This window comes from Capricornis sumatraensis, chromosome 13 (assembly GCF_032405125.1).
Source record: "Capricornis sumatraensis isolate serow.1 chromosome 13, serow.2, whole genome shotgun sequence".
Classification (NCBI taxonomy): Eukaryota; Metazoa; Chordata; class Mammalia; order Artiodactyla; family Bovidae; genus Capricornis; species Capricornis sumatraensis.
In genome coordinates, this window is record NC_091081.1 from 28,122,638 (window position 1) to 28,140,050 (window position 17,413).

A 17,413-nucleotide genomic window follows, 5' to 3' on the forward strand; every position below is an offset into this window, starting at 1 on the left:
TTTGTGTAAACTTTGTATAGGGTGAGATTTGTCCTGAGTTTTTGTTTGTTTGTTTTTCCTCTGATGGGCAAGGTGGAAAGAGGTGGTAATCCTGTCTGCTGATGGTTTTTTGTTTGTTTGTTTTGCTGGTTTTGTTTTATTTTTGTTTTGTCTGTTGTTTAGATGAGGTGTCCTGCACAAGTAGGTGTGCTACTTGTGGTTGGGTGATGCCGGGTCTTTATTCAAGTGGTTTCCTTTGTGTGAGTTCTCACTATTTGATACTCCTTAGGGTTAATTCTCTGGTAGTCTAGGGTTTTGGAGTCAGTGCTCCAACTCCAAAGGCTCAGGGCTGAAGATTCCACAAGTGGTTTGTTATGGCATTAAGTGAGATTAAAGCAAATATCCAAAAACAAGAAACCAAAAATGAACCCTAGACAAATGGCAGTTACAAAATCAAGCAAACAATAATTAAAATAATGAAATATACACATATACATATACACCCATGGGCAAAGTGAAAACAGTCCAACAAAAATAAAGTACAGTAGAATGACCTGGCGAACAAGGGAAACCAAAAATTGTATCTACCAGAAAAAAACTAACTAAAGCACAAACTGGAAAACAGAACTAGAGCAAGTACCAATTGGGGAATAAAGCGATGGAAATAAAACTAACAAATATGTTGAGAGGAAAGAAAAGAAAGAAAGAGTAGATATGCAAAGTTAAAGAGAGGTAGATAAAGAAGACTTATATAAGAAGATTAACTGCAAGGGTAAAAAATGGTAGGAAAAGCAAACAATTGAATAAATGTAGAAAAAACAATAATAGGTTTAAACAATTCAAAATTAAAATTAAAAAAAGTAAAGAAAAAAGAAAAAATGGCAAACTCCACAGACCTGCAAAAGCCCAACGCAGAGGCAGAGGTTTATAACAGCAATAAAAAATGTGACTGAGGAAAAAAAAAAAAGCTCAAAAACCTAATTAGATTTCATAGTGCCAATAAAATCAACAACTACAACAGAGGAGGAAAAAAGGAAAAATGAAAAAATCCAAAAGAATCTACAGGGCAAGTCAAAACATAAGAATAATAGATGTTTTTCTTGAGTCACTACTGTCAGAGTCCTTTCCTTCGCTGGAAATCACAGTCCACCTCACCTCCCTAGGATGCCCTTCAACACCGTGCTAATCTCTGGACCTGCTATGGGGGCAACTCAGATTCTAATCTCACCCACTCCTATGTGTTTTTGCCTCCAAAGTCCACAGCTATCAGAACTAGTGTTTTGTTTTTTTTTTTTGTGTGGGAGTGCTCAATGACCATTCATATGTATTCCATAGATACAGAGTCTGCCTAGTTGATCGTGTGGATTTATTCTGGATCTTGTACAGCTGGTGGGAGTTTTGGGGTCTTCTTCCTTAGCCACACTGTCCCTGGGTTTCAACTGTGGTTTTATTTCCACCTCTGCATGTGGGTCATCCATTGGGGTTTGTTCCTGAAGCTGCTCTGGAGGACTTGGGTTTGCCAGGTGTGGAGGTGGTGCAGGTGCTTGGGTCGCAGGGGTTTTGGCAGCACCAGGTACTCAGGAGAGTTGGTGGCTAGGGTAGCAGGAAATACGGTGCTCTAGAAGGGTATGGCAACCAGTATTGGCCAATACACTCCAGTATTTTTGCCTGGAGAAACTCCCTCCTTGACAGAGAAGCCTGGCAGGCCACAGTCTACAGGGTCACAAAGTCAGACACTACTGAAGCGACCCTGCATGCACAGATGCAAGGCTTTTTTTTGCCTGTGGCATCTCTGCCCCAGTAAGTGTTGAGCATGAAGATGGCACAGCTGCTTGGGCAGCGCGGACTCTGGTGGCACCAAGTGTGCAGGGACACAGACTGCCTCTGCCACAGGAGTTATGGCCCTATCAGAGTCTTCTTAAGCCTCTTGTAGCTGGTGATCAGAAGGCCTCTTTGGCCAGTCTTTCTCCATAGCCCTGCCCATTCAGGCACTTAGAGGGCTCCCTTGCCTGGGGTCCTTCTCTGTTGTTTGGTGCATCAGGCACATAGAGATGGCTCCCCAGGCTGGGTTCCTACTCTATAGATTGGCCCATCAGGCACTTAAAGGGGCACCCTGAGTGGGGTCCTACTCTGTAGTTCAGCGCATCAGTCACTTAAAGGAGCACCTGGGTAGTTCAGCCTACCTTCTGAACTCTGCAGTTCAGTGCCCTCGGGTGCGTTTGATGGGCCAGCCTCTCTATTGTTCAGCTGTGGATGCTGGCATGTGGGGAGAGAGAGGCTATGGTGATGGCTCCACCACCTATGCATGACTTAGCAGTATCACCTTGCTTCCTTGGCTGCCCGCCTTTCCTCCAACAGGCAATTCCCATCACAGTCTCCTCCCTCACCTCCCCTTGATCCATCTCTCCAAAGTCAACAGCAGCCTTTGCCCTGGGGTCGCTCCATACTTCCCAAACTCTAGCTCCCAGCCGTTGCACCTTCCAGGGGACCCGCATCCCTGTCCTGGGTATACATGACTGCGGCAAAGACTGTCTGATTCTCATTCCATTTAGGCTGCCACAGGTCAGCTGTTTTGCTCTCAGCTTTAAATGTTTCTCCTCTGACTCAGAAAATTGCCCCTATGTGGGGACTGGACCCCTGCTTCTGTCCCCCCACTGAGGACAGGTCCAGTCCTACTAACACTCCTGTTTTTCCCCCTAGTTCCTTCATCCTACCAAGTCTTCCGTGGTTCCATATATTCTTTTCCTCTGGTCAGATGCTCCTGTCCACTCTCAGCTGGTGTTCTGCATGCACTTCTGTGTCTGAAGGTGTCTTCCTGATGTATCTGTGGAGAGAGTTGTACTCCATGTCCACCTACTCTTCTGCCATCTTGTTTTCAAGGTGGATTCTTTGACTGGTTTGTTCTTGCTGTCCAAGGGACTCAGGAGTCTTCTCTAGCACCACAGTTTGAAAGCATCAATTCTTTGCTGCTCAGCCTTCTGTATGGACCAACTCTCACATCTGTACTTGACTACTGGAAAAACCACAGCTTTCACTATATGGATCTTTGTCGGCAAAGAGATGTCTCTGTTTATTAATACACTGTCTAGGTTTGTCATAGCTTTTCTTCAAAGGAGCAAGCACCTTTTAATTTCATGGCCGCAGTCACAAGTCCACATTGATTTTGGAGCCCAATAAACTAAACTCTTTCACTGTTTCCATTTTTCCCCATCTATTTGCCATGAAATGATAGGACCATATGCCATGATCTTAGATTTTTGAATGCTGAGTATCAAGCCAGCTTTTTCACTGTCTTTTTCACCCTCATCAAGAAGCTCTTTGTTTCTCTTCACTTTCTGTCATTAGAGTGTTAACCATCTGCATATCTGAGGTTGTGATATTTCTCCTGGCAATCTTGATTCCAGTTTGTCATTTATCTAGCCCAGCATTTCACATGATGTACTCTGCATATAAGTTAAGTAAGCAGGATGACAATACACAGCCTTAATGTACTCCTTTACCAGTTTTGAACCAGTACGTTTTTCCAAGTCTGGTTTTAACTGTTGCTTCTTGATCTGCATATAGGTTTCTCAAGAGGCAGGTAAGTTACTCCAGTATTCTCATCTCTTTAACAATTTTCAAAAGTTTGTTATGATCCACACAGTCAAAGGCTTTAGTGTAGTCAATTAAGCAGAAGTCGATTTTTTTTTTTTTTAATTCCCTTGCTTTTTCTGTAATCCAACAATGTTGACAATTTGATTTCTGGTCCTTTGCCTTTTCTAAATCAAGGTTGTACCTCTGGAAGTTCTTGGTTCACACACTGCTGAAGCCTAGCCTGAAGGATTTTTTTCCCTAGCATCTTTGGCAAACTACTTTTTTTAAAAAAAAATTTAATTGAAGGATAACTGCTTCACCATATTGTGTTGGTTTCTGCCATATATCAACATGAGTCAGCCAGAGGTACACATATATCCCCTCCCTCTTGAACCTCCTTCCCACCTCCCACCCCTTCCCACTCCTTTTAGGCTCTTTAGGCTTACAGAGCCCTGGTTTGAGTTCCCATTGGCTATCATATAGCAGATTCCCATTGACTGTTTGACATACGGTGGTGTATATGTTTCTGTGCTACACCCCCCCATTCCTCCCACCCTCTCCTTCCTCTCCCCAGCCTACGTCCATAAGTCTGTTCTCTATGTCTGTGTCTCCATTGCTGCCCTGCAAATAAAGTTCATTAATACCATCTTTGTAGATTCCATGTACATATATATACACATTAACATGTGATATTTGTTTTTCTCTGTCTGACTTCACTCTCTAGAATAGGCTCTACCTTCATCTATCTCATCAGAATGGACTCAAATTCATTCCTTTTATGGCTGAGTAATATTCCATTGTGTATATGTACCATAACTTCTTTATCCATTCATCCATCAATGGACATCTAGGTTGCTTCCATATCCCAGCTATTGTACATAGTGCTGCAGTGAACATTGGGGTACATGTGTCTTTTTCAATTTTGTTTTCCTCAGATTATATGCCTAGTTACTGGATTACTGGGTCATATTATAGTTTTATTCCTAGTTTTTAGAGGAATCTCTATAGGGTCTTCCAAAGTGACTGTATAAATTCACATTCTCACCAACAGTACAAGAGGGTTCCCTTTTCTCCACACCCTCTCCAGCATTTATTGTTTGTTGGTTTTTTGATGATGGCCATTCTGACAGGTGAGAAGTGATATCTCATCAGTTTTGATTCACATTTTTCTAATAATGAGCGATGTTGAGCATCTTTTAATGTGTTTATTAGCTATGTATATGTTGTCTTTGGAGAAATATCTGTTTAGGTCTTTTACCCACTTTTTGATTGTGTTTTTTTTTTTTTTCTGGTATTAAGTTGTATGAGCTGCTTGTATATTTGGAAGTTAATCCTTTGTCAATTGTTTCCTTTGCTATTATTTTCTCCTATTCTGAGGGATGTCTTTTCACTTTGCTTATAGTTTCCTTTGCTGTGCAAAAGCTTTCAAGTTTAATTAGGTCCTACCAGTTTATTTTTGTTTTTATTTCCATTACTCTGGAAAGTAGGTCTTCGAGGATCTTGCTATGATTTATATCACACAGTGTTCTGCCTATGTTTTCCTCTAAGAGTTTTATAGTTTCTGGTCTTACATTTAGGTCTTTAATCCATTTTGAGTTTACCTTTGCATAATATATTAGGAAGTGCTCTAATTTCATTCTTTTAGTGTAGCAGTCCAGTTCTCCCAGCACCACTTATTAAAGAGACTGTCTTTTCCCCATTGTATATTCTTGCCTCTGTTGTCAAACATAAGGTGCCCATAGGTGCGTGGGTTTATCTCTGGGCTTTCTCTCTTCTTCCATTGATCTATATTTCTGTTTTTGTGCCAATACCATACTCTCTTGATGACTCTAGCTTTGTAGTAGTCTGAAGTCAGGAAGAATGATTCCTCCAGCTCCATTCTTCTTTCTCAATATTACTTTGGATATTCAAGATCTTTTGTGTTTTCATATGAATTGTGAAATTTTTTATTCTAGTTCTGTGAAAAATGCCATTGTAATTTGATAGAGATTGCATTGAATCTGCAGATTGCTTTTGGTAGTATAGTCATTTTCACAATATTCTTCCCACCCAGGAGCATGAACTCTCTCTCCATCTGTTTATGTCACCTTTGATTTCTTTGATCAGTGTCTTAATAGTTTTCTGTATACAGCTCTTTTGTCTCCTGGACTGCTTGCCCAGTCATGTCAAACACTTTGTATTTGCTGAGGTATTCCTGTCCCTCAGCATCTCCCAGAGTTTGCTCAACTTCATGTACATTGCATTGGTGATGCCATCCAGTCATCTCATCCTCTGCTTCCCTCTTCTCCTTAGGTAGGCTTATTCCTAGGTATTTTATTCTTTTTGTTGCAATGGTAAATGAGATTGGTTCATCAATTTCTCTTTCTTATTTTCCATTGATAGAGTATAGGAATCCTAACGATTTCTGTGTACTGATATTGTATCCTGCAACTTTACTAAATTCACTTATTAGCTCTAGTAATTTTGTGATAGTATCTTTCAAGTTTTCTATGCATAGTGTCATGTCATCTGCAAACAGTGAGAGTTTTACTTCTTATCCAATCTGTTGTTGTTCAGTCGCTCAGTTGTGTCCGACTCTTTGCAACCCCATGGGCTGCAGCACACCAGGCTTTACTGTGTGCTCTCCTTCACTGTCTCCCAGAGTGTGTTCAAACTCATGTCCATTGAGTCAATGATGCCATGCAACCATCTCATCCTCTGTCGCCCCCTTCTCCTGCCTTCAATCATTCCCAGCATCAGGGTCTTTTCTAATCAGTTGGCTCTCCCACCAGGTGGCCACAGTATTGGAGTTTCAGTTTCAGCATCAGTCGTTCCAGTGAATATTCAGGGTTGATTTTCTTTAGAACTGACTGGTTTATTCTTCTTGTTCTCCAAGGGACTCTCAAGAGTCTTCTCCAGAACTATAGTTCAAAAGCATCCGTTCTTTGGTACTCAACTTCTTTATGGTTCATCTCTCACAGTATGGATGTGACTAACGGAAAAACCATAGCTTTGACTATACAGAACTTTGCTGGCAAAGTGATTTCTCTTCTTTTGAAATCACAGTCCAGGTTTGTCATAACTTTTCTTCCAAGAAGTAAGTGTCTTTTAATTTCATGGCTGCAGTCACTGTCCTCAGTGATTTTGGACCTCAAGAAAACAAAGTCTGTTACTGCTTCCATTTTTTCCCCATCTATTTGCCATAGAGTGATGGGGCTGGATGCCATGATCTTCGTTTTTTGAATGCTTAGTTTTAAGCCAGCTTTTCCACTTTCCTCTTTTATCCTCATCAAGAGGCTCTTTAGTTCCTCTTTGCTTTCTGCCATCAGGGTGGTTTCATCTGCATATCTAAGATTATTAATGTTTTTCCTAGCAATCTTGATCCCAACTTGACTTCATCCAGCCCAGCATTTCACATGATGCACTCTGCATGTAAGATAAATGAGCAGGGTGACAATATACAGCCTTGACATACTGCTTACCCAATTTGGATCCAGGCCATTGTTGTCTGGTTCTAACTATTGCTTCTTAACCAGCATACATGTTTCTTAGGAGGCAGGTAAGGTGATCTGGTGTTCCCATTTCTTTAAGAATTTTCCATAGTTTGTTGTGATCCATACAATCAAAGGTTTTAGCATAGTCAATGAAGCAGAAGTAGATTTTTTGTTTTTGGAATTCCCTTGCTTTTTCTATAATCCAAAAATGTTGGCAATTTGATATGTAGTTCCTCTGCCTTTTCTAAATCCAGCTTGTACATTCTTGGTTCATGTACTGTTGAAGCCTAGTTTGAAGGATTTTGAGCATTACCTTGCTAGTATGTGTAATGAGTGCAATTGTGTGATAGTTTGAGAATTCGTAGGCAATGCCCTTCTTTGGTATTGGAATGAAAACTGATCTTGCCCAGTCCTGTGGACACTGCTGAGTTTTCCAAATTTGCTGGCATATTGAGTGCAGCACTTTAACAACATCATCTTTTAGGTTTTGAAATAGCTCAGCTGGAGTTCTATCACCTGCACTAGCTTTGTTTGCAGTAATGCTTCTTAAGGCCCACTTGACTTCACACGAGGATGTCTGGCTCTAGGTGAGTGATCACATCATTGTGGTTATCCAGGTCATTAAGACCTTTTTTGTTTATTCTTGCCACCTCTTCTTAATATCTTCTGCTTCTGTTAGGTCCATACCATTTCTGTCCTTTATTGTGCCCATCTTTGCATGACTTTATTTTTTGGGCTCCAAAATCACTGCAGATGGTGATTGCAGCCATGAAATTAAAAGACGCTTACTCCTTGGAAGAAAAGTTATGACCAACCTAGACAGCATATTAAAAAGCAGAGACATTACTTTGCCAACAAAGGTCTGTCTAGTTAAGGCTATGGTTTTTCCAGTAGTCATGTATGGATGTGAGAGCTGGACCATAAAGAAAGCTGAAAGCCGAAGAATAATTGATGCTTTGAACTGTGGTGTTGGAAAAGACTCTTGAGAGTCCCTTGGACTGCAAGGAGATCCATCCTAAAGGAAATTAGTCCTGAATATTCATTGGAAGGACTGATGGTGAAGCTGAAACTCCAGTACTTTGGCCACCTGATGCAAAGAACTGACTCATTTTAAAAGACCCTGATGCTTGGAAAAATTGAAGGCAGGAGGAGAAGGGGATGACAGAGGATGAGATGGTTGGATGGCATCACCAACTCAATGGACATGAGTTTCAGTAAACTCTGGGAGTTGGTGATGGATGGGGAGGCCTGGCGTGCTGCAGTCCATGGGTTTGCAAAGAGTTGGACATGACTCAGTGACTGAACTGAACTGACACAGAGAACAAACATACAAGTACATGGTGTGTCCACCCTGACTGGTCATCAAATATCAAATCATGTAATGCAACTGCTTACTGCAAATGCTATGCAGAGGAACACAGTTTTAATGTTTTATTTTGATGTAATTTTATATTTACAGAAGCTCAAAGAACTTGTGTTTTGCTCTTTTCCAGATTTACCAATTATTAATATTTTGCCGCATTTGCTTTATCTTGTGTTCTTTTTTCCTGAACAACTGGAGAGCACTTTGTTGACATATTGTCACTTTATCTAGAAATATTTCAGTGTTTATTCCCTAAGAATAAGGGCTTTCAAAATAAATTTTTATCAACACGTAAAGTTAACATAAAAACCATCAGAATAAATTTTAAGAAGTGCTAACTACAAAGAAAAACACTCTGCCTTTGTTTCACACAGGAGGAAAATCTGGACCTGTTTTGCTTACTGTGATATTCCCAAACCTGCCATAGGGCCTGGCATAGAGCAGGCTTTTTTTTTTCTTTAGAGTCATTTATTTATTTTTGGCTGCTTTGGGTCTTCACTGCTGAGTGTGGGCTTTCTCTTGTTGCTGTGGTTGCGGGGGAGCTACTGTTCTTGCAGTGTGCAGGCTTCTCATTATGCCGGTTTCTCTTGTGGCGGATCATGGGCCCCAGAACATGGGCTCAGGAGTTGTGGCACACAGGCTTAGTTGCTGTGCCGCATGTGGGATCTTTTGGACCAGGGATTGAATGTGTGTCCCCTGCATTGGCAGGTAAATTCTTAACCAGTTGACCACCAGGGAAGCCCCACAGCAGGTCTTCAATAAATATTGTTACTATCTAAATGTGATGGTGTGATACTACATAACCACATTTCTAAGCAAAGTATTTCTAAAATAAAGCAAAGACAATGACAGCAAGATATTCAGTCATTTCTTTATTATTAACACCAATGATTAGTAATTAACCAGTTATAAAAAGAGTAAAAGCCTTCCGATATAAAGGACTGACAGGAAATTACCTTTGTAAGATGAGACAAACAGGTTAGAATGTAAGTGGGACTTTGGTCCCCTTCTGGGCCCCCTGCGGGGACCTGCTCTCTCCTCACAGGTAGCGGTTCCTGATGTATTCTCGGTACATGGAAGTGTCTTCTTTCCCCAGGGGCTGCATGATACCTTGACTGGCCTGGATGTGGGCATGGAAGATCTCTGTAGACTTTTTGTCTACTTTTGGAGGCTGAACCTCATAGATGTTGTCTTGGGAGAAAGCGGAGATAGGTGTTCTGTAGAAGAGAAGGGAGGAAAGAGCAACATTAAAGAAAATAAGGGACCACAGGGACCTGTGACCTAAAGAGAAGTCACTGACCTTAAATGAGTGAACTTAGTAACAAGCAGTGGTAGTGACCTCTCGGCTGGCTTCCTCCCCTGCACGGAGGACAGCAAGGACAGTGCCTACCCAGGGAGCTTTCCCCTTGTGTAGGCTGGGTGGGCCCCCCTCCTCTGTTCCTGAGCACACCCATGTCTGTGTGCCCATCTGCCTCTCTCCCAGGACTCAAGTAACTTTAAGTGGGGACTGGACAGACGTTTTTGCTCCCTTTTCCTGGTATCTGGTATGTACCCAGTAGTTTTTTTTTGTTTACTTTTTTTTATGGAAGACTTAGGAGGAATCAGTGAAGTAGAAGATACTAATGATTTTCTACCTCACACACTGATGGCAGGAGTAAACGAGTTTATATCAGTAAAGTTCTCCCTTAGCCTAGTGCCTGGCACACTATTAGTGCTCAGTAATTAATAGTAAACTACTGTTAACAATTACTGGAGCATAATTCCTTATCTGCAATTCTGAAATCCTCAAAGCTGTAATAACCAAACATGACTCTGCCAGCAAAACCTGACCCAGTTGAAACTCATCTGGTGGTACAACATGCAACAGTCATCCCATTTCATGTGAATATTAGTGTGTTTAGTTATCAGCCTCAGATCATGCAGGGGATGTTCTTATAAGGTTGCTGCTGCTGCTACTGCTAAGTCACTTCAGTAGTGTCCAACTCTACGTGACCCCATAGACAGCAGCCCACCAGGCTCCCTCGTCCCTGGGATTCTCCAGGCAAGAACACTGGAGTGGGTTGCCATTTCTTTCTCTAATGTATGAAAGTGAAAAGTGAAAGTGAAGTCGTTCAGTCGTGTCCGACCCTTGGGATTTTCCAGGCAAGAGTACTGGAGTGGGGTGCCATTGTCTTCTCTTATAAGGTCGCTAACACCCCCCAAATTCTGAATTCTGAAACACATCTGGCTTTAGGCTTTTTAGATGAAAAGTTGGAAATCTGTAATAGGCAGCTTCCTTCCTTTCGGGGGTGATTTGAAAAGCACCCAAGAACTTCTCAATTCAAAAGTATCCCTCTATTCCTGCCCCACGTAGCCTGCCACAGTGCTTGAAATTTCCATCCACCCTTGGGGAAGGCACTGTCTCCAAAAAAGACCTTGTCAAAGTGTAGCTGGGTGCCTGACACATCCTCAGTTCATCACAGTACGAACCCTGCTAGTTACTACATCTTTAGCTGGGGCAGGCCCTCTAGGAATGAGTCGACCACCAAATCAGGTGTGCTGCAGAGTGAGTGTGCATGGAAGGTCAAGATGAGGCCATGGGTAGGCGAGGATGCTAGCTAGACCTTGTGAGGGACTGGGGGGTACAATGACAACACACTCCACCACTTAGCCCAGCGCTTGCCCTGCAGGGGGAAGGGATAGTTCTCCACTTCAGGGTACTAAGATAACAAAGAAAACATCTGGAGAATCTGTTCTGCTGAGTTTGGGACCTCAACCATGCTCATGCACATCTTCTCAGGGGAACAGAAAAGCATCCCGGATGCCTGGCTGTTTAGTTAGCTGGGACCCTTGGAGCTGGGGCAGGGAGGCGGGATTCCCTGCAGTCAGAAGCAGAAATGAACCTCAGATGCAGCTAGGTCTGTACTTGAAATGTCAGTGTTTTGTGGAACACTAGGCAGGCGCAGTGAGTGACACACAGTTGGAGACAAGAGTTGTACAGTAAAGCCCTCCATTCTCACAGGATGCATTACAGTTAAACTTGGGTCTTTCTTTCTTAAAGCTTCCTTGGTGGCTCAGATGGTAAAGAGTCTGCCTGCAGTGTGTGAGACCCAGGTTCAATACCTGGGTCAAGAAGATCGCTTGGAGAAGGAAATAGCAACCTACTCCAGTATTCTTGCCTGGAAATTCCCATGGACAGAGGAGCCTGGCGGGCTACAGTTCACGGGGTCCCAAAGAGTCAGACATAACTGAGTGACTTTATTCTCTTTCTTACTCTTCTAAAAAAGTCATGGTATCTCCCTGTACTTTGCCTTTAGAAAACTAATACATCCTGCCATGGCTGGAGACTCTGCTTTAACAATGGCTTTGAAATAAAACATAACTCAAGGCGGAATGTGCTTTCTGGAAGTCAGCCTCAACTGTTTGACCTTGGGGGTAATATAATGAAACTCAAATTTAGTAAATGGTTTATGAAATACTCCCATTTTTCCAAAGCACTATAATAATTTCACATAATCTTAGACTATATCCTTATGTAAGAAAATAAAAACCAAAGGATATAGTGATTTACTTAAAATTAAAAAAAAACAAAGGCCAAGGTGAAAGAATCTTGAGATGTCTGAATCTCAGTTTGAATGCCAGCTTGGCAGCAGTGTTTTTCTTCAAAATATAAGTTAGTTATTCAAATATCTGTGGTTAACATGAGGAATAATTGGGATGATTAATATGTGAACTCTTCTTAATTTTCCCTCACAAAAACAGAGCAACTCCTCAGTCATTTACACAATTCAAAACAAGATGCTAAAATCTTTTAACAGTTGATAATATTCCAGGTCAAGCCATTTCAACCTGAACCCTTAAAAAGGGGCTCCATTAGTGGTTTTAGAGGTTGCCATCAAAGTGCCAGCCACAGCAACACCTCCTGTACCACACCATCCACACCTGCCTAGCGTCTACATCCTCCATTTTACAGATGAGACACTTGAAGTCAATTTAAAAATGGAACTAACGGTTTCTGTGCTTTGAAGCCAGACCTTGGCCTGGAACCCTGTGTACATTAACCAAGAGCTTTCTGGCTGGCATCACACCAAAAAGGTACCAAACCTTAATGCAAGTGAGAAAGGGAGAATCCAGGTCATTGTTTTGTCCTTCAGAAGCTCAGCCGAGTAGCCAGGTGGGCAGGCTGGAGGGAGAGCAGCAGAGCCGGGCCAACCATGAATGGGGCCACGGAACAGCCGCTCCCACCCAGTGCCTAGGGTTTCTTATCAGGAGTCCTCACTCTACTTCTCAGTAAACGGTATCACTGCCATGTGGAATAATGAAAAACGCATTACAAAGACGGGAAATATGAAATGTCCAACCTCAGCTTTTAATGGTGTCAGACTGAGTGGCAGGTGGGTTTAGGGCTCCAGCACTACCTCAGTGTGGTTTCAAAACAATGTAGGGAGTCAGAAAATGCATCAATCAGCCCTTTTGTCTTTTTCATTCAGACAAGATTCTAAGTCTATATTAAACAATGGAATTGTAATGTTAGAATGTTTATTATTGGATTTGGGCCAGAAAGGAGCTTAAGACATACCCAATACTTTTGGCACGATCAGAAAGAGGAACGGGAAGAAAGGGATTTACAAAAAACTCTTTGTCTCATCATTGTACTCGCACATCAAGAAATCTATCCCAATGAGCTCTTCCTGGTCTTAAGGCAGTGGTTCTTCAGGTATGGTCACCAGACCAGCGGCATCTGTGCCACCTGGGAATGTGCTAGAAATACAAATTCTCAGGCCCGATTCCAGGCCTGCTGAGTCAGACACTCCGGGGATGAGGCCCAGCAAAGGTGTTCAGTAACGGGCCCTCTAGGTGATTTTGCTACTCATTATATCTTGGGCTCCAAGATCACTGCAGATGGTGACTGCAGCCATGAAATTAAAAAAGACGCTTACTCCTTGGAAGAAAAGTTATGACCAACCTAGACAGCATATTGAAAAGCAGAGACATTACTTTGTCAACAAAGGTCCATCTAGTCAAGGCTATGGTTTTTCCAGTGGTCACATATGGATGTGAGAGTTGGACTGTGAAGAAAACTGAGCACCGAAGAATTGATGCTTTTGAATTGTGGTGTTGAAGACTCTTGAGAGTCCCTTGGACTGCAAGGAGATCCAACCAGTCCATCCTAAGGGAAATCGGTCCTGGGTGTTCATTGGAAGGACCAATATTAAAGCTGAAACTCCAGTATTTTGGCCACCTGATGCAAAGAGCTGACTCATTTGAAAAGACCCTGATGTTGGGAAAGATTGAAGGCAGGAGGAGAAGGGGACGACAGAGGATGAGATGGTTAGATGGTATCACTGACTCAATGGACATGAGTTTGCATAAACTCCAGGAGTTGGTGATGGACAGGGAGGCCTGGCATGCTGCAGTCCATGGGGTCGCAAAGAGTCGGACATGACTTAGCGACTGAACTGAACTGAAAGGTTGAGAATCTTTGGTCTGAGACCAAACTCTAATCTAAAATGCTAAATAAAATCTTATTTGCAGTCAGTCAACAGCACTGAACATTTTAAAGTAGGAATTTCTTCTTAAATGATGTCCTACCACCAGCCCTACATTGAAGCAGGCATCATTTAACACGTAACTGTATAGATATAAGTAGCAATATTCCATTTCCTAATGAGGAGACACTTGATTTCCCTGTTGGCTTATGCAAGGCAAGGAGGAAACATAAAAACATCCAAGACCCTCACAAGGGGGTGCTGGTGGGCACCTTGTCACTGAGGGCACTGGAAAGGGATGGAGGTAATCCCAATAACACTTCCAACACTATGTGCATTGGTCTTTTTACTAGCTTAAATGGCCTTTGTTTATGAGTGAAAAGACCAGTATTTCAACACTAAGTGATGTGGAAATTATGAGACTATTTTCTTATTCATTCTAGTAGAGAGAGATGGCTTATTATTGTGCTTTCATAGTGGAAAAAAGGTTCCACATTTCTCTCCTGTCCATTAACAGAATTATTGTTTTTGGCTTCTCCCCACAGTCCTCTTCAAATCCTAGTAGTCTTTTTGGAGATGAAATATTATTAAAAATTTGCAGGCTCATTTCTCTTATCTACAAAACCAAGGCCCATTTTCAGGGGGTCTCTGTATCTCCCCTCAAGAAATGTTGCTGTCTTAACTAGTTCACTTATGCACTGCTGAACCCACACAGTGCACCGAAGATTATGACACTTAGCCTTAACTGCTTCGCAGAGGTAAAGTATCCACCTGTCAATGCAGGAGACATGGGTTTGATACCTGGGTTGGGAAGATCCCCTGAAGTAGGAAATGGCAACACACTCCAGTATTCTTGCCTGAAAAACTCCAAGGATAGAGGAGCCTGGCGGGCTACGGTCCATGGGGTAGTAAAGAATCAGACACAACTGGGCACACACGTGCGTGCACACACACACACACACACACACACACACACACACGAGAAACAGTTTAGGCAGAAATTCATTAGACATACTACATGTTTTTAAAGAAGATCCTTATTGGTGCCCTTTTATGCTCTATCTTCTTTCTTTCTAAAATAAATATATTTATTTGGCTGCTCTGGGCCTTAGTTGCAACACACAGGATCTTCAATTTTCATTGTGCCATGTGGGATCTAGTTCCCTGACTAGGGATCGAACATGGGCTCCCTACATTGGGAATGTGGAGTCTTAGCCACTGGACCACCAGGGAAGTCCTTATGCCTTTTCTTAAATATGCTCTTACTTGTTTCCTTATGATGTGACCATGTACTAAAATATCTGTATCTTATACTTGGATGCGTGACTAATGTTTGAGTCCCTTTAAAAGTTCCTATTGATGACTTTTCTAACTTAAACATATTGCTGCTAAGTCACTTCAGTCGTGTCCAACTATATGCGACCCCAGAGGCGACAGCCCACCAGGTTCCGCCATCCCTGGGATTCTCCAGGCAAGAACACTGGAGTGGGTTGCCATTTCCTTCTCCAATGCATGAAAGTGAAAAGGGAAAGTGAAGTCGCTCAGTCATGTCCGACTCTTTGCAACCCCATGGACTGCAGCCTACCAGGCTCCTCTGTCCATGGGATTTTCCAGGCAAGAGTACTGGAGTGGGGTGCCATTCCTACCAATCCTTTGGCCACCTGATGCGAAGAACTGACTCATCTGAGAGACCCTGATGCTGGGAAAGACTGAGGGCAGGAGGAGAAGGAGAGGACAGAGGATGAGATGGTTGGATGACATCACCAACTCAATGGACATGGGTTTGGGTAGATTCCTGCAGTTGGTGATGGATAGGGAGGCCTGGTGTGCTGTGGTTCATGGGGTTGCAAAGAGTCGGACATGACTCAGTAACTGAACTGAACTGAAGCATTTGTTGATTTGACAAGAAAATATTTAACTGGTCAGATTGAAATGTTTTCTGGATTTAGTAATGTCATGATGATTTGTGGTTGGTCATAGAATTAGACAATACTTGAATAATTTCAATAATCTTATACTTGTGATACTTTTCCAATATGCTAAAATCTTATACTTTTTCTACAATGAGCATTTTGTCACACACCAAATCCATATGGCTTTTCCAGAAACTTTAGTAACGGTTCTAAGCACAAGATATACTTCCCCCCTGTTGCTACCACAAACACCAAGTTTTCCCAAGTTGCTGTTTTCACATCACCAAATGGTTCTCTGTTGTTCATGACTGAGTGACAAAATTAAAAGAATATTTCAGCTGAAGAGACCCTTATGTAAGACCCTGTCCAACAGCTTTACTTGCAGACAATGGCCATTAGGTCATTCCTCAGGGCAGGATCAAAGTTAATCAGATGCTCTGGTCTCAGTGGCACAAAAACCTCAGCAAACATCTTAAAAGAATAAGAAAGCACGAATCCTTTCTTATTCTAACTCTCTTTCTGCCAGCCGTGTAATTTTTATTAGGAAATAACATCGCGTTTCACCTTCCTGGCAGAGAGGGGCCTATGGCACACATTGCCATGCAGTGATTTTCTCTCTTTCAAGCTTTTAATACTGCTCAGAGCCTTTAGCCTTCAGTTTGTGGGTACCATTCTAACATCTTTTTGTGACCATCCATTGCTTCTCTTAAGCCCCCTTATTAGGTTGCTTGATCTTGTATCTTTCCAACTAAGTACTCAAACACTGAAGTCTAGTCATGAATCTATTCTACAAAGATGATACAGTGAGAATGTGTTGGTTCTTTGAGTTAAAAAAAAAAATCAAGATACTGCTGTATATTACACCCATTCTGTGTACAAGTATAGACACCTAAGTCCAAAATATAGCTCTCAAACCATGCTTGTCCAGTATGGTAGCCATTAGCCACATGTGGCCATTTATACTTATATTAAATACAATTTAAAATTCCTCAGTAGCAATAACCACATTTCAAGTTCCTTAAAACCACATGCAGCTAGTGGCTACTGCACTGGACAGTACAGTATAGAACATTTCCATTATTATAGAAAGTTCAACTGGACTTTTCTAGAAACTCCTGCTAATTTTTTTTCCTCGGGAATTCTGAGTATCTCTTTCTAAACACATTGCCCTAATGTCTCTGCATAACACTTATCACTATCTGATCTTTTATTGTTTATATACTTACAAGAATGTGAATTCTGTCTTGTTTACCTTTATCCCCAATGCCCAGAGGAGTATCTGACATATAGTAAACATTCAATAATTATTTCCTGAATGCATGAATGATGTCTGGTTAAGGAAGATGATTTTATCTTGAATTTCTAAATTAAGAATCTGAATGCAGTATGATTTGGTTTACTCTGGATGAAAGGGAGGTAGTCTGACAGAAGTCTGACAAATTTTAAGTTCCTTTCCTCAGATAACCCATAAAGACAACAGGGGCTTTATGTCCTATCTAGGACACTGTCCACTTCCCTCAGGGGAAGTTGTGGTGGTTTCTAGTGGCACAAAATTATCAAAGCTCAAGAAACAAGAGTGAGGCAGGAGGGGTGTGTTCTAATCGCCCATTTATGGTGTTATTACATGCTAAGTCACTTCAGTAG

The 17,413-nt window shown here is 41.9% G+C and overlaps 1 protein-coding gene across 1 annotated transcript in view; it reads right to left on the bottom strand.

Moving 5' to 3' along the window:
- Positions 1 to 9,329: 9,329 nt before the first annotated feature.
- Positions 9,330 to 17,413, bottom strand: part of FIG4 (FIG4 phosphoinositide 5-phosphatase) — a 181,126-nt gene continuing 173,042 nt past the window's right edge. The window contains exon 23 of the mRNA XM_068985104.1: positions 9,330 to 9,605. Within this exon, the coding sequence (XP_068841205.1) occupies positions 9,428 to 9,605 (178 nt within the window). The 3' untranslated portion in view covers positions 9,330 to 9,427. The remainder of the gene's footprint in view (positions 9,606 to 17,413) is intronic.